General features: G+C 57.5%; 1 protein-coding gene across 1 annotated transcript; it reads left to right on the top strand.

The window, feature by feature from the left end:
- The first annotated feature begins 519 nt into the window (after positions 1 to 519).
- On the top strand, positions 520 to 26,057 carry SPOCK2 (SPARC (osteonectin), cwcv and kazal like domains proteoglycan 2). Its single transcript, XM_082715936.1, has 10 exons — positions 520 to 1,056; positions 14,339 to 14,384; positions 14,624 to 14,738; positions 15,998 to 16,112; positions 17,803 to 17,917; positions 18,305 to 18,424; positions 18,896 to 19,114; positions 20,678 to 20,740; positions 22,068 to 22,205; positions 22,363 to 26,057. Exons 1-10 carry the CDS (start codon positions 868 to 870, stop codon positions 22,506 to 22,508), a joined length of 1,266 nt encoding a protein of 421 aa, XP_082572062.1. The 5' UTR covers positions 520 to 867; the 3' UTR covers positions 22,509 to 26,057.

Here is a 26,057-nt window from a genome sequence, read left to right as displayed (position 1 = left end):
AAGCCCTGAAACAGCTGCTTGGGGAGGAGGACATCTGCCTCTCTTACCAGCCATTCAGGGCTTTGGCCTTGCCTGGAAAAAAGCATGTGGGGCTGGGGAGCAATAGTTCGGAGGCAGCCAGTTGTTCAATGGCTTTTGTCTTAACGAAGCCACCCATTACTGTCAGAACCATAACTCCCAGGAAGCCAGCTGTCAGGGCTGTGGCACAGGCCCCTCCGGGTGGCCAGCAAGGGGAGACAGAAAGAGCATCTGTGGCCAAATTCCCTTTTAGACACCTGCGCCTACTGGCTTTGTAACTGAAGAGATTTGTGTCCTCCCCACTCCCATCTTCCCTGGGGAGACCCTGGGCCCTTTTTCTTGCCCTCCGCCCATGGAGAGAGAGCAGGGACATCTCAGGATTTGGATTCCTTGGTTTGCAACTCCCTAAGTGCTGGGCTGGGCTGGGTTCTGTTGCGGTTGGTTGGCGTTTGGCGCTCTCATCTAGCGCTTCCCTTTGAAATCTACCCCCTCTTTTTTTTTTTTTTCTTTCCCCCCGTTTTCGTTTTTTTTTTTTTTTTTTAAACCAGGTATGATGATGTCAAACGTGATGCTGATGCTACAGTTACAGACACGGCCCCTGCTGGCGCAGCCTCTCTGATTCTCTCTCCCTCTCCGCGTCCAGCGCTGGGCTTTTTCAGACAAGTGCATCTCCTAACCAGGTCACATTTCAGCCGCGACCCACTATCAGTCTGTCACCGGAGTCAGACCGCAGGAGGAGGGCGGAGGAAGACTACGGCGTTTGCTTCGCCAGCCGCGGGGTGGGAAGAAGGACACTAAAATACTGCAGAAGTCAAGACCCCCTTTCCCCCAGGTCGGACCCTGACCACGATGCGCACCCCGGGCTGCGGGCGGCTGGTGCTGCCGCTGCTGCTCCTCGCCGCGGCCGCCCTGGCCGAAGGCGACGCCAAAGGGCTCAAGGAGGGCGAGACCCCCGGCAATTTCATGGAGGACGAGCAATGGCTGTCGTCCATCTCGCAGTATAGCGGCAAGATCAAGCACTGGAACCGCTTTCGAGACGTGAGTCTGCAGGGCCGCGAGGGCCGGGGGCGCGGGTTTGGGGAGGAAGGCTCGGAGCGGAGCCCCAAGCGCCGGGAGCGGCGGCGGCACGTCGCAGCCACCGGCTCCGCAGCCCAGTCGGCTGACCGCACCGAGAGTAAACAACGCGCACCCACCCTCCCGCCAGCCGTCGCCGGCCCAGCTCGGCGCCCCCTCCCCGAGACCCATCATTCCCCCATCACCTGCCCCCGGCCCCGGACCCCAAGCCCCACAGCAGCCCCGGGCGAGTCCCGGGCAAGGAGTTGCTCCCGGGGCGCGTGCACCAGACACGGTCTCCACTGCAGGTCGGGCGCGGAGACGGGCGCGGGATGCAAGGGGGGTACATGGCGGGAGAGGTGGGAGCCCTGGCTGCGGCTGGACCCCCGACCGGCTCCCCTCCTTTTTTGGTGGTAAAAAAAGAGGCCCCCAGGCCTGCCCCCAGCCGGGTGGATGCTGCAGGCGCCACATACGGGGCACTGCAGAGGGGCAGGTCTGGGTGCGGCCGGCGGCTGGTAGGTAGCATCGTCTTGCGCGAGTGCCCTCTATTCCCACCTTGGGCTTTGGGGGAGGGAGGACAGAAGGGGACAGAACCCTGGGCTGGGACTTTGAATTGGGGTTGGGGGTAGGTGTCCTAGCAATCTTCATTAGGCGACATGGTAAAAGGCGTGTCCATGATTGGGGGCGGACAACGGCAGTGAAAATAGCCGAGGCCACCTCCGGGTGGCCTCCAGAGCCAGGTCTGGGGTCCCCATGCAGAGTGGCGTGAGCTCACGGAGGCTGGTTTTCCAGGACCAACCTATTGTGGGGAAGCCGGGCCCAGAGATGGGAGAGACTCCCATGCGGAGGAAGGACTCTGCAGCCCGATGGTCTTGAAGAGCAGAGGCGAGAGCGGAGGAGCTGGGTCTGGGGTCCCTTCGGGGACGCCTGCCCGCACCGTGGTTTAACCTTGGGCCGAACTTAGCCTGGTGGGGGTTGGGGAGGCGGCTGCGGACTAGCCGGCATTGCTGCAGCACTTTGTTTACGAGCACCTGTAGATCAGAGGGGAAACCGGAGACTGCGTTCCCAGAAGAGGGAAGTAGGAGCTGAACGGGGGAGGGGCGGGTGGTGTGGGTGCCGGTGGCAGAGGGCGTGGCTGGAACCCAGAGAAGGGGGCCGGGTGTAAGGTGGAGGATGGGCCCGGATGCGGATGCACCAGGGGAGAAGAATGCTGGTCCTGGCCACCTAGTGCTCTCAGATGCCTGCCAGCTCCCAGAAAGCCTCCAATAGGACCCCAGGCCTCACTTTTCACTTGCCAAGGTCCCTCATCAGACCCACCAGGCACAACACTGGCCACACTGTGACCTCTCTCATCTTCTCTTAAATTGTGGGCATCCAGAAGTTCCTTAGAAATGTGTTTAAAACACACATACTTCATACGCTATCCAGCCAAATGATGTGAAAAGGCAGAGATAATGGATATTTTTGTTACCGTGAGACAAGTGACAGTTTCTCTTCAAAGTCTAACCAGTAGGTTGTAAGTCATCATAGAGCATTGCATGCAGCCAGGTCAGCTGGGGCAGAGTGGCCTGCGTCCCAGAGGAGGCACAGCTGGTCCAACCAAGGGAGGCAGGAGTCCCAGCAAGGCCTTTTCCGAGGCCCCTGCAGGCCCAGCACAGATTAGCTGCAGTCTCCTGCCGCTGCCTGGGAAGCAGCCTGGCCATAGCAGCGAGGGGGCAGCTGCAGGCTGGTCCATCCCAAATCCATGTGTCACTGGTCCAGGCCTCCCTCTGACTCGCTGGCTGTTTGATCTTCCAAAGCGAGACTGGTGAAGGTCAGGGGGAAAAGAAATGCTTATCAGAATGTAAAGGTTTAAAAATAAAGATGCCTCCCCATCTCCTTTCCTCCACCTGCTTCCAATAGGCAACTCTGTAGGTGAGGCTAAATGACTTGACTGCTTGACCCTCGGCCCAGGGCGGCCCACCTGTCTCCCTGTATTGGTGCCAATCATTTCCTCCTTCCTCTCATGCTTATCAGAAGAAAAGCACCGGATTATAAATTCTGCAGGGCCAGACACCCTAGGATTCATGGAAAGCTTTAGAGCACGTTATTAAGATGGGCGGCCTCAGGCTTTTTTAGGGAAAATGTCCTCTAAAACCCCATTTGAGGTAGCGTTGGCTGGGGGAAGACAGGATCAGGGAGAGGAGGAGGCCACGGAAGGCTGGGCAGGGGGTTCTGGCTCTGGGGACCCATTGGCAGCTTCTGCAGGAGGGCAGGAGGCTGCGGGCTCAGAGCCCCTGCATTGCACAATCCTAGAGGGCCCACAATGTGAGGGTGCCCCCTGGAGTTGTGCAGCATTCATGCTGTCCATAGGGACTCTGCCAATACCCCAGACATTTCTCAGCCCTCCTCTGTCAATAGATGCCCCCTTCCTACTCTAAAACCCGAAGGCCCTCTAGTTGGGCCCAGTAGCGTAGGGCTTCATATACATCTCATCAGGCTAGCTTTCTGGAAAATATGCTTCCTGAAGCCTCAAAGGCAAGATGGATATTCTTTTGGACGTCTAAGGCATTACCAGGTCATACCAGCACGTTGTTCATAACCACAAAATGATGCAAGTCCCCAGTTTGCCTGAACAGAAGAGAGGCAAGTGAGAGGGGTGGAATGTTCTTAGGGCATAGGATGGAGGAGTCAGTATTGTAGGTGAGGGGCGTGTCTCATTAAATGGTGCTGACTGAATCGAGGGGCAGGGAGAGATTGAGGGCATGATGTGGAAGAGGTCAGGAGGACGAAGAAGAGGAAGAAAGCATGGGCAGGTGCTCCAACACGGAACTGGTCTGAGCTGGGTAGGGGGGAGTTGAGTTTACCGTTCTTTCTCTGAGCACTAGGATTATAGCGAGGCAGGGTTTACCAGCGGAGTAATCCGCCCTTCCAGGGCCGGGGTAGATTTCCTCTAATACCCAGTGCCTCCCTGCCAGGGAAGAGAGCTTCATGCCAGAGGAGAGGGGGAGGTTGTGATCTAGCTGTGCCCTCCCCTGGGCAGGCCTGGGCCTTTGGGAGGCCTGCTTCCCAGCACTGTTATCTCCAGCTTTCCTCCCAGCAGAACCAGGTGGAACTGCCCTGTAGTCTTCAGAACGGAGCATCCGGGCCTTGGAGATAGAGACGCACCCGTGAGAGGAGCCAGGCCCGCGTTACACAGCATGCTTCTGGGCAGGACCTGAGAGCCAGGCGAAGAAGCACGGAAGGAATGTTCTTTTTCTTCTTAGTTCTTCCCTACTTTGTGCTCCACGTCCCTTAAGCTCTCATGAGACTGACGGGCGTCTAGCACGGTGCCTGGCCCCCAGCAGGCACACAGTTACTGTCTGTCAGACCACCGATTGTAGTGAGCCCTGGCTTCCAGCTGCCGGCCCTTGCATCGTCTCTCGTGCCCCTCTGCCACCCTCTTTGTCATTTCATGACCCATGCATTCTACGGTTGAAGAAGCAAAGGCTCAGAGAAGTGAAGTAACGTGCAGCAGGGTCAAATAGCTAGAAAGTGGCCGAGCTGGGATTTGAACCCAGGTCTTCTGGTTAAACTGCGCTTTTCAGGGAGCTCAAGGCCTAACCCCTAGGGACACATGGGAAGGAGGAGTCTATCTTGAAGAACAAAAGTCGGCCTCAGCTTGTGCCCTATGTGCCTCCAGGTTGCCCCGGGACTGGAGCGGCACCTCCTAGAAAGGGGGGCCGAAGCCCTCAGGGTCTTCAGCAGCCGGCCACCTCCTCCTCCCCTCCTCCCTGGACCTAGCGACACCCCAGAGGCAGCTCTCTACCCAGGAGAGGCAGTGCTGGGAGAGCTCTGGCCTGGGAGCTAGAAGGCCTGGGTGCAGGTTTGGGCTCTGCCACTGGCTGGCCATATGATGCCAGGTACGTCACACTACGTCTCCGGCGGGCAAGGAGACCAAAACCCGTGCGTCAGCATGGAGGCGTTTTGTCACAGAGCTGGAGGGTATCCATTTCAGGTGGGACTCCCCAGCCTCAAGCCCCCCAGAAAGCTCCCAGAGGGACTGTCATCTCTGGGGCTAGCCCACACCACGCCTCAGTCTCCACAGGAAAGATGTTGATGTGTGTTAGCCCCTTCCTTGCAGATAGGAGCACCTCCGCAGTGCAAGGGGCTTCACCTTGACCCTGGGAGCTGGCCCGGGGAAGTAATGCCCGCTGGCTACTCATGAGTCTCAGATTTTTAGGATCACCAGGCAAGCCAGTAACAAGTTTTAGCCACAAAGGGGCTCCCTTCTCACCCCCCCTTCCCTCTCCCCATTCCGCACACCTAAACCAATGCAAGTGTGGGAACAAGTGGCACAGATGTTTGTGAACAAGTGTGGGTGCATGAGAAGAACCCCAAACTGGGTCAGAATGGATTCCATAACTAGGGTTTGGGGATGGGAGGGTGAGTCCTTGCTTGGCCTCCTCTTCCATTCTGATTTTGAATCCTCTCCCAGCTGGGGGTGGGGGGGGCTGGCATCTCCCAGAGCCGTGTCAGCCTGGCGAGGGACCCTTGAACACCTGGCAGGACTCCAGGCCTTGGGAAGAGAGGGAGAGAAGAGCACTCTTTACCTGGAGAGGCTGTCGTATGGTCCTCTCACCTTCCAGGCAGGCTGAAGAGGGTGGACGGTCAACGCCACCCCCTCTCCTTCTCCAGAAGGTCAGAGGCTGTCTGGAAGACGGCCAGAGCTCTATCCTACCCCATGCCCCAGGGGCCCTGGGAGAACACTCAGCTTGTCCTCCTCGTGAGAGGACAGACCTCGCAGTGTGACCTTGTGAGAGCCACTTCACGTTTCTGGCCCTTGATTTTCCCCTGGGCTTCATGGGCTGCCGACACAGAAACCTCTGCAAAGCCCTTGGCATTCCTTGACTCCAGGAAGATGGCCCTAGAGGCAGACAACAGCCCTTCACCCCCAACCCTTCTACCAGCTGGCAGCCCCGTCTTTGGGTGCAGGGAAAGGGTTTCTCTTTGCTCCTAAGGAAGTATCTGTGACCAAACTAGGGTAGGGCATGCATCAGCCAGAGACAGGGGACGCTGAGGACTGGGGCCCAGTAGCATCTTGGGGCAAGCACTGGGACAGAGTTCTCCTAGCCTTCATGGGCGTACCTGCAGGTATAGCAGCCCCCCCCCCCCCGCCCCCACCCGGGGTGTGGATCCATCAGGGCAGCTCCAGTTGGTGGGCGGACCCAGACCCAGCTGCGGGCGGGAGGGTGATGTGGTTCTGGAAACAGGATAGCCTCTCAGCTCCTAAGGGCTCAGCCAACAGTCATTGGCAGGTAGAGCCCCCTCCAGGGGTTCCCACAGTATTTACTGGTCAGAGAGTCATTTGGTGCATGTTGGTGCTGCCTTGTGGCCTCGCTTACACTTGCACTCGTATCTGAAGAGGGCTCCAACTGGTTTTTTAACATGTGCTTATCCCGTCCCTCCCGTGGTTAAGCCCCTGAGGGCAGGACCTGGGGTTAAACTACCTGTGCACTGTACCACCCCGTCCTCCGAGTGTTGCTTGCGCTGTGTGTGCACACTGCAAGGGCTCAGTATACACATATGCATTATGGAATGTGCCAGAAAGGATCTCAACTAACTCGTCCTGGGATCTGGGGAGATCTTTTCCTCTTTCTGGACTCCAGAGGTGGAGACAGTCAAACTAGAACCCTGGCACCCTGATTCTCCAGTGATTCATTGTAGGATAAGGGAGTGAGTGACATCTTTTGTAGGAAGGTTGTCCCCTTGCTGTCCTTCTGCCCCTGCGTCTGCCTCCCACCCATTCTCAATATGCCTATAGAGCAGTACAGTCACCTACCTATAAGGGCTGAGGACAGGTAAGCCCAGGACTCCCACAGGTGGAGAATGGATTCCCCCAGGCAGGGCATCCTGTCCCTCCAGCATCCTTCCCTGACATCAGAAAAGAGGTCAAGGCTTCACTCAGTTGAAAGGACAAGCCAGGCCTGGCGGGTGTCTTACCCCTGCCTAGATGCCGTCTTCCCCTGATCTCTTGTTCCTCTGCACAGTCTGGAGCACATGGAAGAGTCTGGACTTATTCGGGCTCTTCCCCGCCCGCCTCCATCCTCACAGTTCTCAGTTTGGAAGAGCTGGGACCAGAGCAGAGCCGTGGAGCCCCGGCAGCACCAAGCCCCTACGTTTTCCAGACTGAGACGCAGACCTGGAGAGGTGCAGGCACCAAGAACCCTTCTTCCTTCTCAGCCCAGGGTTCTTTCCCCATGCCACGCCTGTGTTTCCACAGAGATCTCTGGCCTTTAAATCCTGCCTCCACTTATGTTCCAGAAGGGAAAACAAGGTCCCAAGGCAACTCAGAATAGAATTTTAGGTCTCCTCTCCTTTTTATCCCTCCCCTGTTCTCTGCCCTTTATGGCCTCCTGGGGCTGCTGCCTAGAACCAGAAACCCAAGGAGAGTGTGTGGAGGGGGAGGGAATGGCTGAGACGCCCCAGTGGTGGAGAGGTCAAGCCCAAGGAGCGGGGGCATTGCTGCTTGCATACCTGAGGCCAGGTGGAGCCCGTGGCATGCTGGGAGGGGTAAGCACATTTTCACCCTCCAAGGAAATTCCTCCAAGGGGTGGGGGTGGAGCCCAAGAGTCTTCCAGATGCCTGTCTCCTTCTGTTTGTGCAGGCCTAACACACAGCCTCTGCCACTCCCTTTGGGAGGGGGACAAATATTTAACGACTGCCCCTGTTTTCACACCCTCCACACCGCAGCCACTGCCTTCTCAAGATGCCTTCTGCCTGGGCGTGTGACAGAGGTGTCAGTCCTCCGCTGAGAAGGAGCCTAGATGACCTCCGCTCGGCCTCTCCTCATTCCTTTCTTGGCACCCCACTCGGTGCTCCTCTGGCTGTTTGCAGGGAGGGACGGAGAGGCCCCAGTCACAAGGGCCCCCACTCCTGGGCCTTCTTCAGGGGCCTGGGCTCCAACGGAGGCTCCCTCGCCTGAGATGAGGTGAAAATAATGCCAACCTTTCAGAGGTTGAGAGAGGCCTGGCCCACTTCCATTTTTAGAGGTTCTTGATCTAGTAAAAAATGAAGCAATGCCATAACAGGGTTACAAAAGTTGTGCTTAATTTAAAGTTTCACGCCGAACGTCTGGTCCTGTTGGTGTGCTTCTGTTTCATTTGGTGACAACGTCAGAAGTCTATCTTGGAGGCCCTTGATGTTACCATGAGCTCCCAAAGCAGCTCTGGCCCACCTCGTCCCCTGGGCTCCCACCCTGTGTGCCCAAGAACCCAGGCTTCGGTGGTCCCCTTTCATGGCTTTTGAAAGTCTAGAGCTTCACAGCTCATCAAGTCCTCTGAGGCATTGCCCTAGGTCGCTCCACAGCTCAGGGAGGAAGGCAAGGGAGTCAGCCCGTTTCACAGACGAGAAAGTGGGGTCCGGCGAGGGCACTATTGGAGCCTACCGTCTCGCTGGCAGTCAGAGGCAAAGCCAAAAGGGGACCCTGTGCCCTGATTCCATGTCAGGGGCTCAGTCTCCCCATCACACTGTGATGCAGAGAGGCAGGTGGAGATATGCCCAGGGGCTCTTAGTCCAAGCAGTTGGGGCCTTGTGGGGAGCTCTTCTTTGGCCAGTCACCACAGCGTCTGTCCTCCTCAGCAGATGGAGAGCCTGGGAGAGATGGGGTTAATTCAAGCTGTGAAGTGAGCGGGTGATTTGGGTGCTAATTAAAATGACAGGAAGTAAACAGCGCTTGGAAACACCCAGCATGTGCCCCCTCAGCCCAGCTAGGCCTGCGCACTTACCACCATCTCTCCCCCGGCTTGGCACAGTGGGTCCCGTCTCCATGGCGACCGTGCTGAGCTGCAGAGATCAAAGCAGGAGATGGGTGAGCTCCAAACCAGCCCAACCAGGGGCTTAGGAAGGGGTTTCTGGGAAGCGCCTGCAGAAGGCGGTGTCCAGGTGTCTCAGCCCCTCCGAGGGCTCCAGGACTCCCTGCCCAGGGTTTGCAGCAGAGCTTGTGGAGTGGGCAGAACCACCACTGAGCTGGGATCGGACCTTCGGGTCCAGCCCCCAGCCTGGGACTTTCCAAATCTGCTGAAGTTTATGGGTTTATGGAGCAACACAGAGTGCAGGTTAGGGACCCAGATTCTGCAACCACAGTTCTGGCGATACCAGTACTCTTCTGCTGTGCATCTGCCATGTGATCCTGCGTATGTCGCCTCACGTCTCCAAGCCTTCGTGTTATCATCTGAGAAATGGGGATAACAGCAGTAATTTTCTCGTAGAGTTGTTGTAAAGAGTACCCAAGCCCATGAATATAAAGTGCTCTGCACAATGCGGGCCACGTGGTAATTGCTGAAAAGATGTTAGCTGTTATTAGCAGTGTTTTTACTATGGGTTAGGTGCTGGGCATAGAAGGATGAATTTTATAGGGTGTCTGCCCTCCAGGAAGTGGCCATCTCAAATAGGGCAGAAGCAACAGCATTGCATGGTATCACCGGGACACTCGGCCTGAAGGGAAGCTGGGCTTGGGGCTGAGCTAGGGGAGATGATGCCTGAGCGGGGGGTTCGAATGATGAACAGAAGCCCTGGAGCGGGGAACAGACACGTATCCTGCATGAGAAGAAGGCTGTGCCGAGGTCTGGCCACGCTGAAGCCTCCGCTGCAAGGTCATAGGGCTGGCATAGCCAGGAACAGATTGAGAGAAGACAGACTTACTTCTGCAGGTGACAGGGAACCAGTGAGGGTTTATTTTTTCCCCCCCAAAATTGTATTTATTTGACAGAGAGGGAGCACAAGCAGAGGGAGCAGTAGACAGAGGGCAAAGCAGGCTCCCCACGGAGCAGGGAGCCCCATGCAGACTGGATCCCAGGACCCCGGGATCATGACCTGAGCCGAAGGCAGATGCTTAACAGACAGAGCCACCCAGATGCCCCAGGGATGGTATTTAAATATAATATTTGTTGTAGTTTTCCCCCTTCCTCAGAAAGTAAAACCTCTTCACTGGGAAGCCTGGCCAGCTTGGTCACTAAAGCATGTGACTCTCAGTCTTGGGGTTGTGAGTTCAAACCCCATGTTAGGCCTAGAGCTTACTTAAAATCTTTTTAAAATTTTTAAAATGAAGAGGATAGAAAATAGGGGCTCCTGGGTGGCTCAGTTGGGTTAAGCCTCTGCCTTCGGCTCAGGTGATGATCTCAGGGTCTTGGGATTGAGCCCTGCATCAGGGCTCTCTGCTCAGCGGGGAGCTTGCTTCCCTCCACAACCCCCCCCCCCCGCACCCACCGCCTCTCTGCCTACTTATGCTCTCTGTCTGACAAATAAATAAAATCTTAAAAAAAAAAAGAGAAAATAAAACATGTTCACACTGTAGAAAGTTTGGAGACCTGGAAAAAGGCAGAAAGATGTCAAAATTCTCTGTATTCCTATTCCCCAGAGGAAATCACAAGTAACATCTTGGTATGAATCCTTTCTACCTCCTAACCTTTAAGATCTTTTTCAAAACGAGAGCGGAGCATATTTAGCGAGGAGTTTTAAGGAGGGAGAGCTGTGGTCAGGACTGTGTCTGGAAGGGTCCTTGCAGCTGCCACTGGTGTAGAGGAGGAAAACTGACCAATCTGGGAGACCTCCAGGGACACCACAGCAACTGCTGCCTGCGCTGACAAGGCGGGGGTCGGGGGGATGTGGGGGGGTGTGGCTTGTTGGGGGAGGGCAGGTTGGGGAGTGGCGGGTGGGGTGGACAGGATGTGGGGATGATAAGGACAGCCTTCCCCTTGCTCTTGTCAACTTGGAGACGGTGCTGTGATGAGCATTCCAGGGGAGAAGGCCCAGAGCCCGGGTTCCAATGAGTCAGCCTGTGCCTCGCACGCTGAGCATCTGCTTTGTGTGAGAGGGAGGGAGTAGCTGCTCTTTTTCCTCCCCGAGGCCCTATGGTAGAGGGGATGGTGCCAGAGGGGATGAGGAGAGCATTTTAGACGGAAGATGTGGAGCTGGCTGGACGCTGCCCCTGAGCGCGGCTCTGTCCCCGTGGGAGCCCTGCCAGCTCTGCCCCTTGCCCGGTTCCCCTGGGCTCCGGTGACTCTGGGCAACAGGCAGCTGAGATGCTGGGCGGGTGGTTCTAATGGGCAGCCATTGCTGAGACCCATATGGCACAGAGGAGGGCTCGCAAGCCCGAGGATGCGGAGGGAGCCAGGCTGAGAGCCATCTCTGGGTGCAGAGCCCTCCCCACCCGGTAAACCAGATGTGCTCTCTCTTTGCCCAGAAATGCTGATCTCAGCCTAGGACCGACCTTCCATCTGGCCTGGCCCTCCCTCCAGAGCACTGGACCTGGGCTCTTCCGAATCCTTCTTTCTCAGGGGAGGACGTGATCGCTGGGTAGCAGAGCCAGGACAGAACCAGGCCTCCTGGTTCCTGACAAGACCCTTGTGCCTTTATGGGACCATTTGTCACAACTGCTGATAAGCTTGCTTGGGTGCCTAAGTGGACACCACCTCATTGGAGGGCATGACTCACACTTGCCAACGAACTCCTCCTTTTCAACTTACAGATGGTGCCTGCCCATACCTCACCCCAGGGGCCCCTAAATGTGGCCCTGGGCTCTGCCCCCACGCTGCCTGCAGAACCTCGTCACCCTTCTCCGAGGGGCACCTCAGGGCGGTTCCCTTCTTACCCCACTGGTCTCTGCTCTCCCCAGGGCGGGGAGCGGGGAGCTCTCCCTTTTCCACAGGCAGGGGCTCCTCATAAGGCCTCTCCCTGACCGTTTCCTGCTCCTCCACCCAGAGTCCTTGGTCTCGTCTTCTGCTATAATAGCTTTTCTTAGGGGAGTGTTTTCTGGATCTGAGGGCACCTGAGGACACCTTTAAGCTCCAAGAAGCTTCAAGAGATAGGTGCTGAGTGCCCGAAGGTCAAGGTCGGTTGGTAAGGGGAGTGTGGGCACTGTGTGGCCCCGGGCCCTCTCTTTCCCTCATCTCCCTCTCTGGCTGGCTGTTCCCACTCCCCTGAGAGTGAGCTGCTTGGACATGTCAGGGCTGGGGGTTGGGGGCAGGCATGGGCAGAGTGTAGGGTTAGGGGAGAGAGAAAGGAGGTGGACAAGGAGATGCACAGAAACACAGATGAAAGCAAGACAGAACAGAGCTGGTGCCTCGAGCCCTTCATGGGGAGAGGTCTGCTGCTCTGTCTGCCCTCCTCTGCCTCCCCAGCCCTGCGTCTTGCCCTCTCTCTGTGTGTGGAAGAGACAAGAAGGCAGAGCCTGAGGGAGGGCCTTGGCGCCCAAGTGTGAAAACTGGGGGCTGCTCACAGAAGTGGGCCTAGTTAACCTCATTTCTGGATAAAACCCATCTGGCATTGGGCGAGCTGCCTTGAAGTGTCCTTGTTTCCTACGCACACCCAGTGTGCACGGTTCCTCACCATGTGGGCCTGCGTACACGTGCTCACAGATGGGACTTGTACCGCTGCACGTATGCATGCTCTAGGATGTGTGCCTGTGGGCGGGCGTGTGTGCACCCAGGGCTCTCACGAAAGCACATGCAGGTACAGCCTTGGCCACGGCATGATCTGCCCGGTACAATGCCCATGGCCTGCTTGGCCTTGGCCCTTTCTTGGCCTTTGGCCAGAAGGCCGTGTTGACAAAGGCCCTTGTCCCTGCCTGTTCTTCTGATGCTTGTCAACTTCCAGGGGAGCCCTGGGCTTTCAGAGCTCTGGTGGACATCCTCCCTTATGCTCGTGGCTGTGCCCATGTGGGAGCCCTCTGCTGCAGGAGCCGTAGGCCCCCTTTTCCAAGCCAGACAGGTGCTGGCCCCTTGCCACCCCCATCCCACACTGTGGCCTCTGCCTCCCATCCCATGCTCGTTGGATGGGTGCGACTCAGGATGAAGGGCACGGCTGCATGTGGCTCCTTGTGGCCCTTGACCCCCGGCTCCCAGAGTCCCATGCAGGGGAGGCCGGTAGCTGGGTCCTTGGCGCCTCCAGGTTGCCAGGTTGCAGTCCCAAGAAGCCGTCTCCCGGCCCGCCTGATGGATCTTCCACCTGGAGAGCCCTGGGAGCTCTATGCTGGTTGTTGACAGCCGCCTCTGCCCCATGAAGGCTAGTAGGGAAACCAGAGGGAGCAAGGCTGGGTGTGAGCTGCTCCGCCTCCGGCCACAGTATGGTGGTGGGCCCTGGGGAGGTCCCTGTGGCCAGAGCAGAGCGAGGAGCTGTCTCCAGACACCTCAGGTCTTGGAGACCGTGTGCTGGAGCCAGGAGAGAGGTCTGTACTAGGCGTCGGGAAACGCGGGTTCTGAGACGCTGGGCACCAACAGGGGGCTGGGCCAGATGATCTCAGAGGGCTTTCTCAGGATCCTCTGAATGTGAGGATTTGCAGCTGGGCCGTGGTAACTGAGGAAACCATCGACACTAGAAGGGACAGTGGTCCCCCTTTCTCTCAGGGCACCATTGGATCCCTACAGGAAAGTCAGACCTCGAGTGAAAAACCGTTCCTGTGCAATGGAAGAGAGCCCCTGCCCCTCGCCCCACTTACAGGGTGGCAGGTGGCAGGGGAGGAGACTGCCAAGGGAAGGACCCTGGCAGAGGGAGAGGGTGGCATTTCTGGGACCCTTAAGGCAAAGGTGTGACAATCACTGTTCCCCAGGCAATATGGGTCCTTTAGACATCGGTCCTAATGGTCAGGCCAGGGCAATGGAGAAATGGGGCCTCACCTCCAGTGCTCCTAAAGCCAGCCCTGAGTGGGCTCAGGCCTTGAGATCCCTGTAGTGGAGGTACAGGAATCCTGTCCTCCAGCGGCAGGCCATCAAGCTTAGAGAACCTGAGCAATCAAAGAGAATTGCCCAGTGCCTCTGGTCACATGATGAGGCCTGCAGAGTGCTGGAACCACATGGGCTGAGGCAGGGCGTCTCACTAAAATCCCCATCTCTCCTTCTCTCCTCCTGCTCCATTTCCCATGGCCTGTTGCCACTGCTTCCTGATCCCCAGGAGGTGGAGGTGAGTACTTCCTGGGGCAGGGCGGGGGTGGGGGGAGTTCCTTTGTGTATGGTCTCTGTGCAACCCCACACCCCACCCTCCTCTCCTCTCCCTCTGTGCCCTCTCCCTGACTTCTTCTCTGCAGCACCCAGCATGGGATGGAGGAGTAAGGAACATATGGGAGGGATTCTGGATAAGAGCTTAGGGGGATAGAGCTCTGGGGGAGGCAGCTGGCAAAGCCCAGGGGACCAGGGGTCATCTGAGCAGCCATTGGGGTGATGGCGGTTAGCATGTTAGCCCTGGAGTTGAGCCTTGGCTCTAGGATGTGAATCTTAGCCCTTCCCTTCCTCCTTGCCCCTCTGTCCTTCCTTAGGATGACTACATCAAGAGCTGGGAGGACAATCAGCAAGGAGATGAAGGTAATGTGTCCCTCCCAGGGGAGACAATAGGACTGACACCCGTGAGCACTTGAGATCTGCCAAGGGCACATGCCAGCCATGGCCTTGGGGGCTTTGTGGGAGCCAGACCCTGATGGGAGTGGGACTTTGTTGCTGAGGAGCTCTGGCCCTCAGGCCCACTACAGAGAGGAGCTCACAGGTGGGGCTGGGGGTTCCTGGGCTTGTTGGCACTGATTTCTGGGTAACCTGTGTCCTGGCAGCCCTGGACACCACCAAGGACCCCTGCCAGAAGGTGAAGTGCAGCCGTCACAAGGTGTGCATCGCCCAGGGCTACCAGCGGGCCATGTGCATCAGCCGCAAGAAGCTGGAGCATAGGTGAGGGGCCTGGGGAGTTGGGGGGAGATTCTGGGGATGTTGATTAAACAGTGAGGGCTTGCCTGATCGTCTCCTCTGTGGCAGCTATCTATTGCAAAACAACCTGCCCCCAAACCTTGTGCTTAAGGCAAAAAATGTATTATCTCCCACAGTTTCCGAGGGTCAGGAATCTAGAAGTGGTTCTGTTGGATGATTCTGGCTAGGGTTTGCCACGAGGTTACACTTCCAAGCTCACTCACGCAGCTGTTGGTCCTGGTCACAGAGATGTCTCTCCATAGGCACGCTTGAGTGACCTTACAACATGGGAGCTGACCTCCCCTTGGTGAGGCAGCCGAAGGAGAGAGAGAACAAGGAGGAAGCCACAGTGTCACTTACGATCTAGTCTCAGAAATCATACGTTGTTACTTCTGCCACTTCTCTTTGTTAGGAGTGAGTCTCTTGGGGAAGGAAATTACACTCCATCTTTCGAAGGGAGGAGTGTCAAAGAATCTGTAGACATGTTCTAAGACCCCCACACGCTAGGAGATCCGTCACCAAGCAGTGTGGGACTCAGGGAAAGGCATCTCTCCTCTCTGGGACTCGGTGTCCATATCTGTAAGACAAATAGGTTGGCCCAGATAGTCTGAGATTGTTTCCGGCTCCTACATGGCACAACTTAATAAAATATTTAAGGTTCTAGCTTCTGAGGCTTGCAGAGGAGGGAAAGGTATTAGCTGCATCCCAAGGACAAGACCTGCCAGCATCCAAGATCTCTGGGCCAAGGTCCCATTTCCCTCACCTCTCTCCAGGAATCCATGTTTCTATGCGAACTCTTCCATTTTGTAAATGTTGGTGAATGACTCAAAGACAAACATCTTTGGCAGCCAAACAAAATGAGTCTCCGGGCCAGATGTGGCCCATGGCTGTCAGTTTGCAACCTCTGATTTGGTGTAACCCTTTATGCGAGGTGTAACTCCTTTTTAAATCTGGCAGTCAGACCTGGAGTTGCTGCCTGAAGGCCCTGCTGGGCTCAGTAACCAAAGGAAAGGGCGAGCTACCGGTCCTCACCCTGCCTAGTTGGGCCGTCCGCCCTTAGGGGCCAGAGGAGGGTCTGGCTGGGGCTGATGGGGAGGGTGGGCAGGGGTAGGGAGGAGGCTGCAGGTGCTGTGATCACTGGGGCCAGCTTCCTTTTGGAACCAGTCTGTTGAACCTTCTTCCCTTTGGGTGTCCCTCTCTCATTTTCGCCTCCACTCCATGCCCTCCCCATCCCTGTCCTGTAGGATCAAGCAGCCTGCCCTGAAGCTCTCTGGAAACAAAGACACCGTCTGCAAGCCCTGTCACATGGCCCCGCTGGCCTCAGTCTGCGGCTCCGATGGCCACACTTACAGCTCAGTGGTGAGGAGCTCTGGCCCCAGGTGGGGGGCAGGAAAGGCTGGCAGGGGGCTGGCTTGACACCCGAAGCCACGGGGAGCAGAGAGGACAATGCAGCCAGGGCCCCCAATGCTGACACAGGGTCTGGTGTCCTCAGTCAGTGCATGTGGTGTGGACCGCCAGAAGGGACACCTGAGCCCCGGGCTTGGGCTCCATAAGAGTAGGAGCCAGACCCAGCTTCTGTCTCACGTGGGTGCAGGTATGTAGGGAACTGTGAGTCAGAGTAAGTGAGGTAAGATCCTCAAGAAAGTACCCAGGGCTCTGGAAGGGGAGCCATGTCACCTAGTTGTCAGGGGTGGGGGGTGACGGATGGAGCTTTCCGCAGGGAGATTTCCACCCCGAGGGGACAGTGTACACCAGCCAGCACCAGGCATTTGGGGGCAGGAGAAAATAACCCTCCAGGAGACAGCCATGTGGGAGGGAATGGTGGCTGTGGGGAGTGAAGCCCTACCGAATAGGATTCTTAAGAAGGTTAAATGAGACATTTGTGAAAGCATTTTATAAACTCCAAAGGACCACAGAAATGCAGGTGCTAATTGTGAAGACTTCTGCTAGCGAGCAGGAGTTGGGAGTTGCTTGGTTTTTGGAGGACACTGTCCACTGGGGTTGGGTTCTAGGGCTTAGGGACACTTTCGGGGTGACATGCAGATTGATGAGTCACAGAGTCACAGGCTTGGGGAAGGGGTGAGGTCACTGGAAGAGGAGAGAGACTGTGCCAGAGGCTGAGGGCAGAAGCTGTACTGGGGAGGCAGGAGGGAAAGGGAGGGGGAGAAGAGTGCTGTCACACAGCCCAGGGCGGAGTGAGATCTGGGCAGGAAGCTGTGCTCTGGGGGTCACGGAGCTGTTCTGCCGGGAGGCAGGGCTCCTACGTCCAGATAGATCTGGTTTCTATCCCAGCCCTGTGGCCTTGGGCAAGTCACCGGGCCTCTCTGAGTTTCCGTGTTCTCTGCCGAGCAGCTAGGAGCCAAGGAGATACTATGAAACAGTACGACCCCTTCTCATTTACTGTCATCCCATGGGGATGAACCATACGGGACCCGGAAAAACACTCAAAGGGCGGGGAGTGGGTGAGACCCTCTCCCAGGCTGCCTTCAGCAAACAGCTGTGGCCGAGGGTTTTCAGTAAAGGCAGGGGAATGAGCAGATGTGAGCAGAGAGCCGGCGGCTGTTATCCAGAGAGCCGGGTGAGGCCCATCAGAGTTTACTGTGGAAAGACCACTGAGGGAGGGGCTGGCCGCCAGTTCCCCGGGGGCCAAGGGACTGTGGTAAGAAGGAGGTTGGGCCAGAGGGCCAGGACTGGGGTGGGGGCCAATGGGCAGCTAAATAGGGGAAGTGGGTGGGTTGGGGTGAGGGCGTGGGGAGACTCGTGTCCTGGGAAAGCACATGTGCAGAGACATTAAGCTAGGGCAGACCAGGGTTCGTGGGAGCTCCTGAATCCCTGAGAACCCCTTTCCATCCCTGCTCTGCCCCCCAGTGCTATGTACCTTTGGCCCCCCCCCCAGGGAGACCAGGAGGGCTAGCCCCCCAGGCTGTTGGTGGCTGCTGTTGCTCCTGTCAGATGTGGCTGCCTGGTGGGCTCGAAGTACCCCAGCTCCAAGGACCCATTTGTGAGCACCCCCCCCCCATCACACAACCCAACCTTTCTTCTCATGCAGTGCAAGCTGGAGCAGCAGGCCTGCCTGAGCAGCAAGCAGCTGACTGTGCGATGCGAGGGCCCCTGCCCCTGCCCCACAGAGCAGGCCTCCCCCTCTACCACCGACGGCAAGCCAGGTAACGCAGAGCCCTGGGCTCCAGCCGGGTCGGGGGAGGCCTCCCTGCCAGCATCTCCTGGGGCACCTCCTTCAGGGCTCTGGGGTGCTGAGAGAGGTTCACAGAGCCAGAAGGGAGATGGCAAAAACAGGGACAAGCCTGAGGGCCCGTGGGGCTGGAGGGGATGCGTCTCAGGTATAGGGGGCACGCCATGTGTGGTCTGAGGGCGAGGAACTGAGGGGGCAGGAAGAGGGGAGACAGTGGGCGGGGACCTTTGATTTCTCACTCCCCTTGCCTCTTGACCACTGCCTGGCGTCTGGCCTGTGGGACGGCATCCCAAGCTGAGGCCATGCTGTGCTTCGACCTACCTTCACCTGTGCCCCTTTCTCCCCATTCTTCCAACTGTAGAGACCTGCACAGGTCAAGACCTGGCTGACCTGGGGGACCGGCTGCGGGACTGGTTCCAGCTCCTTCATGAGAACGCCAAGCAAAATGGCTCGGCTGGCAGTGGGGCCAACCTGGCCGGTGGTACAGAAGCTATTTGCTCTGCCTGGGACAGGGGAGGGCAGTGGGGAAACAGGAGTGCACGGGGCCAGCCTGCCTGGTGTTCCCGCCTGCTGGACTCTGAGCCTTGAAAAGGACCTAAACCCAGAACAAGGAGAAGGAGGCTTCAACTAGACAGGAGGGGTTTGGGTTAGCTATTGGAAGAACTTCTAGAAGTGGGTGGAAGATGCTTAAAGCCTAAAATGGGTAGCCAAGACAAGGCAAGAAATTATCTTCCCCGAAGGGCTTTCCAAACAGGGTTTTGAATAGCTTAAGTGCAGTCCTGTGTGGAAGCAGATGGACCGCCCTTCAGCCGTTCTTGAGTTTCTCACTCCCATGGCTATGTTCTGAGCTGCCCTGACCCTGACCCTGAACAGATGGAGAGGTGGAGAGATGGGTGGACAGATGGATGGAGTGGTTTACCTTGAGCACGCCTGAACCTGGCCTTCTCCCCAGGGCTGGACAAGAGCCTGGGGGCCAGCTGCAAGGACTCCATTGGCTGGATGTTCTCCAAGCTGGACACCAGTGCTGACCTCTTCCTGGACCAGACAGAGCTGGCCGCCATCAACCTGGACAAGTACGAGGTCTGCATCCGCCCCTTCTTCAATTCCTGCGACACCTACAAGGACGGCCGGGTCTCCACTGCTGAGTGGTGCTTCTGCTTCTGGAGGGAGAGTGAGTGTAGCCCCTGGCTGGTCCCCTACCCCTCACTGCACCCCGCCTCACTAGCCCCGCCCCTCCCTGGCACCCCCTCACCCCCGCCCCCAGCCCACCTGCTTCCTGCCCGCTCCCGCACCTCATCTGTTGGAGCCCAGGGAAGCCAGCACTTTAAATCCATTCCTTGGCAAGCACCTCAGTGATCCAGATTTGTGGGTCCTAAAGCATATGCATGTTAGGAAAGTAAAAACTACAAATGTAAAATTTCTAGGGCCCCTTGGGGCCTTGGAGAGGGCTCCTGGGCTCTACGGCTGAAGCTATACTGGCTTCTCGATGATTCCTCTTCTGGGCATGTCTCACATTATTTACCCCAAATCTGTGCTCATCAACTTTAGAGATAGGACATCATTTGCTAGCTTTCTATATCCTGAACCAGAGCTGGGCATGTGCTCAGAAATCACCTCAGCTAGGTGGCCACTGTCATCAGTGGGGAAGTGAGGTCCCTGGGGGGCAGCTGACAGGTCCGCCCAAAGGTTGGGGAGACCCTGGTGCTCTGTATCCAGCGTCCTGCCTGGTTCCCACCACCAGCGTGTGTTGGAGGCACTATGGTGTTTGCGGCCGAGGCCCAGCCTTCCACTACGGCTCCATCGTATCAGGCCGGTTTGGGACCCTGGGCAAGGCACTGACTCTTCAAGTTCGGTTTCTTCATCCTGCTGTGAGGGTGACCAGAGAAAATCTGGGCGCAGAGCATGGGTCAGTCACAAATCCATCTGCCAGCATGTGGTGTCTCGGTCAGTTTTAGGGACCCCACCTGCCCCGCCTTCTGGCACTCTCACCATCCAGGCCTCTGAAGCTCATTCTGTCCATTCTGTACAGCAGCCTCCTTGGGCAGGAGACTGGGGGCTGACCTCATTTTACCATCAGCCAGGCCTCTTGCTGGGAAGGGCTAGGGACTTCTCAAGGTGACAGGCAATTAGATTTGGCTGCAACTACATCTGGGCGGCGGCTTTTTTTTTTTTCTTATTTTTTTTAAAGTAGGCTACGTGCCCAGCATGGAGCCCAACATGGGCCTTGAACTCATGACCCTGAGATCAAGCCCTGAGCTGAGACCAAGAGTTGGATGCTTAACCGACTGAGCCACACAGGCGCCCCTAGTTTTGAGCTTCTGTCTAACCTTCTCTCTGGTCTCATGTTTCCCCTTGGGCCTCTCCCCTGGGGAATCCACTCCGCCTCTTCTTCTGGATCCTGCATCCTTATCCCAAGAGTTCCCAACATTCTCAGGGGCCCTGGGCTTCTCAGGGCACCTCAGCCCCTGCCACAGCCATGGAATGGCCTCCCCCAGTTGGAGCTTTTTTAATTTTTTTTTCCTCTCCTCGAATCTTGCAGAGCCCCTATGTAAGTTTTTGGGAACTTGGAGGGACCCATGCACCCCACTACCACGATGGGGCTTCCCCAAGTCAAAGCCTGAGTATTTGTGTCTTGCAAAGCCTACTGCTAGGTTGCCAAGCCTTGGGGGCCCCTCTGTGAGTCTTACCAGCACCACGGGATGGCCCCCGTCAGAGGCTGCTTCTCTCCACACAGAGCCTCCCTGCCTGGCGGAGCTGGAGCGCATCCAGATCCAAGAGGCTTCCAAGAAGAAGCCAGGTGAGGGGGCTGGGCTGGGCTGGGCTGGGCTTGGAGGAGGCAGGGGAGGGGTGCCCCAGGGTCCCCATAGGCTCAGCGGCTCCAGCCCCTGGGCCTTACAGGAGAGCCGAGCCCAGAGAAATCCCTGTCCTAGGAAAACAGGAAGGAGAACTCCCCTCCTGTTCTTATCCTCGTGGTGGGACAGGGTCTCCCACGTAGCCCCTCCATTCTGGGACTGGAGGATGGGAAAACAGAAGGTTCCTGGAACCCTTCATTCAACTCACTCCGACAGGGGCGGCGGGGTGGGGGGGGGTACGTGCAAAACTCAGGCGAGCCCCCTCCATAGCAGATGCTCACATCTGCAAGCAAATACCCGGTGCCAACCCCAGAGGGAACAGTAGATGCGGCCCAGGTCAGGGCAAGACAGACTTGGTCCCTGGTCTCAGAAGGCACACAGGCTACTTGGGGAAACACAACACATGGTTTGACACACCAAAAAGCCAGAACTACGCATGATGGCTTGTGTAGGTATAGTGCTGAGGGAGAGCACCGTGGGTAGAAGGTAGCCTGCGTGTCTGCAAAGGCCTCTTGGGGGAGCTGGTGTTCCAAGGGAGACCTGAGAGATGAGGATGAGCCCACTCAGGGCAGGAGAAAGCTGGAGGCTCTTGGCAAACAGAAAGAAAGGGCCCATGTGGCTGGATCATGGTGGCTGAGGGGACAGAGGGCGACAAGGCAGAGAGCAGCCTCTTGCTGGGCTCATGAAACCATGTGCGTGGGACCCAATGCTGGAATCACCCTACAAAGCCTTGTTGACCAGAGCCCAGGGGCCTTTGGGTATGGGTGGCAGCGCTCCTCAGGAAGCAATGCTTTTCCACCCTGGAAGCCGTCCTCTCGGGTCTGTGTTCCCTGGGCACACTCCCTGGGCCTCAGGGTGCCCGTTCAGTAGTGCCTGGAATAGTTGTTTCAATGTGTGTCACCCACCTCCCCGAAGGGGCAGAGCCTCTGTCTGGGTCGGCACGCTCAGAAGTCTATCAGGTGGACACAGGGGTCATAGTTCCTGGGTCTGAGGGAGCGCAGGTGGGCCCTGAGGCCGAGAGGAGAAGCCTGGGCATTGCTGACCGAGGACAGCCAGGCCCGAGGAGTGGTGGCAGGAGCCAGGGCTTTGAGCACGGTGCAGTCAGGGAGGCAGGTTTTTCCAGCTCAGGCTACCATGCCGCCCTGGGCATCTGGGCTGCCTGTCCTCCCATGGGGTCTGGACCCTTGCTCATGGCCCAGGCTCCGAGGCCACATCTCTGAAGGACTCACACCCCAGCGCCTGCTCTGACCCTGTGGGTCCTGCCGTGTTCAGGAATCTTCATCCCAAGCTGTGACGAGGATGGCTACTACCGGAAGACACAGTGTGAGCAGAGCAGCGGCGACTGCTGGTGTGTGGACCAGCTGGGCCTGGAGCTGACGGGCACTCGCACACACGGCAGCCCCGACTGCGGTAAGGGCCAGGCGGCAGCACGGGCACCACCCCCGGGACCCCATGACCTGCCCTGGGAGGGCTTCTGGGGAGGCCTGGCTTGTGGTGGATCCTGCTGGCAGCGATTTGAGGAGGCCAGTGGGGTCCTAACCGGCCCCTCGGCTTGTTCCCCTCGCAGACGACATCGTGGGCTTCTCAGGGGACTTTGGGAGTGGCGTCGGCTGGGAGGACGAGGAGGAGAAGGAGACAGAGGAAGCAGGCGAGGAGGCTGAGGAGGAGGAGGGCGAGGCGGGCGAGGCGGACGACGGAGGCTACATCTGGTAGATGGCCCTCGGGGAGCCATGGCAGGCCAGGGTGCCGATGGCCGGGGGAGACGGGCCAGCAGAGACCTGGACAGAAGCAGGCAGCTTACGCATGGATCCGGAAGATACAGTTGGAAGGACGCTGGCTCCAGCAGGGACGACTGGGTGTGTGACTGTGCATGGCCCGTGTGAGACCTGTATGGCTGGGACGTGTGAGTGTGTGTGAGTGTGTGTGAGTGTGGCATGCGCTGACAAATGTGTCCTTGGTCTGCATTGCTCCAGAGACCTCCTTGTTTGCTTTCCATTTAGTGCTGGTTTCAAAGTACACATATTCACACATATCCATCCACCACAAGGTCAAAACTGATGACATGAATGCCTCCTGCCATGTCCCCCAAGCCCCCTCTGGGCCTGTCCTGACACCCTTGGGTTGCCCTGACCAGGGCTTCTTGTCTTGATTGCTATCCTTGGCTCAACCAGCACTGCTTCCTCCTGCACCTGCCTGCCCTCTCCCACCCTTGGGTGTCTCCGTTGCAGAGGGTTGGAAAGGCAGGGAGCTGCCTGCTGGCTTGGGTCCTCCTGGGGCCAGGCCAGTGTGGCTGGGACACCCCCACCGGCTTCTGATGACGTGGGCTGGGACACCCACAGCAGTGAGCCCTTTCCCTGCGCCGGACTCCCCAGCACTAGACTCCCAGCCCTAAACTCTGCTCTCCTAACCCAAGGCTGTGTGAGCGAGGGTGGCCGAAGCTGAGGGGCTGGGGGAGGGGCCGGAGCAGAGGGAGGAGGAAGGAAGGGTCTGCCTTTGCCGATCTGGCAGGAGCTCTCAGGAGCGGAGACTGGGTAGCCCTGAGTGCCAGACCCTTGAACAGCCTGGCCCCCTCCTGTAGGCCTCCAGTGGGGGCCTGGTCTGGACTATTCTCTTGGAGGCCTTGGATGGGTGATGGTTATGCAGGTGGGTTCCACCGGGCCTTGTGGGGTTGCTACACTGCCCTTGCCCCCAGGTCCACTTTGGAAGCCTGAGGATCGGGCTGCAGGTGAAGAGGCTGGGTGTCAGCCGGGGTGGGGTGGGGGGCAGTGTATTTGCAACCACCTCCTCTCCCATCTAGACCTTCCTTAAGATGTGGGGAAGCAGCAGCTGGGGAAAAGCTCCACTTCCCATGACCTTTCTCCATCTCTCCTCCAGGGGGCAGCACCACGCCCATTTCCGTCCCCTCCCTTGCCAGCACCGGGACCTTCTCTCTGACCCAGTGGAGGGTCCCCTGAGGCTGCTCTAGTGGAGGGGCCCAGGAATTGTGAGGTCAGAGGGGACAGGACAGGACTGGGTCCAAACATCCTGTTCTCCCAAATCTCCTTACCAGGCGGGAGCCAGGGTGGATGAGACCCAAGCTCCCTGATTTGAGTTTCTTTTTTGTTTTCTTTCCTAATCTGTCTCATTCTCCCTGTTGAAGCAAATTCCTTAACACTTTGGGCAAAGAATTTCTAACCTGGATCTGGGCCTCTGCTGTCCTTCTGTGCGTGATGAGTGCCGTGTGTGTTTGTATGTGAGTCTGAGCGGCTGTATGTGTTTGAATGTGTGTGAGAGCCTGGGGTGTGAGGAGGGATGCGTGTGTGGGGGCCCCCAGGGCAAGTCTCCCCAGACAGGGCTCAGCCGTCGTCCCTTCCTGGCTTCGGAAGCATCTGCTGAGTTTGCTGGACCTTATGGAAGAAGCTCACCCCGACTGCCTCTTTGACTGCACCCCGGAGTCAACATCTTCCCAGTCCTATTCTGGGGAAAATATTGAAACCGCAGCTAGCCCCATGAGCCGCTTCTCATCCCGCAGCACAACAGCACAGGGTAGGGTGTCGCGCTGTCCCAGACCCCCCAACATCCCGTCTCCCGGCCCCCCACCCTTCTCTGCCCTCCCACCTCCTCCCTCTGGCCCCGGCTCAGTTCAGGGAACTGCCCTTTGCTCTCTGAGCAGCCGCGACGCTTCCCGCTCTCACTAGGAATGGAGTCTGTCTGTCTCTTCCCTCTGCCCCAGCCAGGCTTCTGGACCTGTCGCTGGGAGCGGCTGTTGAGGAGGCTGGGGCGTTCCAGGGTGGGGAGAGAGCTAGAGGAAGGGACACCCCTCTCTCACTGTTGCCCTCCCCTACTGGGGGCACAAGCTCTCTCTGTGTCTCTGGGTCTTCTGGTTGTGCACGTTTCTTATGACCTTGTAAATATGGTGTAGAAAGAAAGCAAAAGGCGCTGAACTAGACCCTGGTGGGACTCAGGGGTCCAGCCTTGTCCTGTCTCTGAAGCCCCCACCCTGCTTTTCACCCCACTCTCTGAGTCTGAGCCCCCCACCCCCAGAGCTAGACAAAGCAACTTGTTCCCAGGGGGCTGACAGCCTCCGAGTGACTGCTTGTCAGACAAGCTGCAGGCTTTCTCGAGAGCAAGTCGCAAGGTGGGCCTTCCTCAGCTCCGCGGATTCACGCCCTTGACCAAGCTGCCTGCCACCCATCTCCTTCCATGTCCTTCTGTGTGGATCTCCTGTCTCCCCTGGTTTAGGCAGGCAGTGGAATTAGGGCTCTGTTGAAAAGAGCTCAGCCAAACTTGAAGAGCGGTTTCTTGCCGGGCCCCGGAGCTGTCCTTGGCTGCCGGAGGCCTCCTCACCCACGGGGGCTGGGGGAGATGGGTGTGTCTAGGACAGGGAAGCTGGAGTTGGAGACAACAAATGTGCCTTGAGAGACCACTCAGAGGTTCAGGGTGATGGGGAAGGAGGCAGGGCATTGGAGCTCAGGAAGGAGGAAGAGGAAGGCGAAGTTGATGAGGGCACCGTGGGACATCATGACGGTCCCTTATTGTCCCCTAGGTGCTGTGACCGCAGGTGCTCAGTGGTCACGCTTCCTTCCCCACGCCAGCCCACCTGGCGTTAATGGCCACCCCTGCGCCTTTCATGAGCTCTTGTCTGCTTCCAACTTCACCTCTGAGTGCGTGGGGTCCCTTGGGACCCCCATGGGAACCCTCCATTTCACCAAAGCCTCACCTCAGCCCTTGGGGAGGACGAATGGCTTAGTCTGGCGTGTCACGATGACACCCGGCGCCGTCATCGTGAGGCTGTGGGCAGGCGGGGGTCAAAGGGAAGAGACACCGGGGGTACAAAAGGAGACTCGAGATATCCTGGGGAAGTCACAAGCAGAGCAAACTGCTCTACAGCCTGAAGCCTACTTAAATTGTGTGATGTGCAATAACTGAGCTTAGAGTTAAGAATTGTGTTCAAGTGCTTGGATTTCCGTCTGTATATTTCAGTGCTGAAATCGTATCTTTCAGTAATTGTAGATGTCTTTAAAAAATCGAAAAACAAAGTGTTAGACCGTGTATGTGCATTGATGGGCACTCAAGCGTCCCGTGAGTCACCCCACCCTGTCCCTTTCCCCTGTGCCCCCAAGCCCCTCACCCCCAGCCCCCCCTTCCCCTTGGGGACCCCGCCTCGTGTTGTCTTTATCTGCCTATTACTCAGCCTAAGGAAACAAGTACACTCCACACATGCATAAAGGAAATCAAATGTTATTTTTAAGAAAACAGAAAATAAAAACTTTATAAACACCA

The sequence above is a fragment of the Mustela nivalis genome, assembly GCF_964662115.1.
Source record: "Mustela nivalis genome assembly, chromosome: 2".
NCBI classification, from domain to species: Eukaryota; Metazoa; Chordata; class Mammalia; order Carnivora; family Mustelidae; genus Mustela; species Mustela nivalis.
The sequence above is the reverse complement of the archived record's forward strand: the minus strand, read 5'-3'. Positions and strand labels throughout refer to the sequence as shown.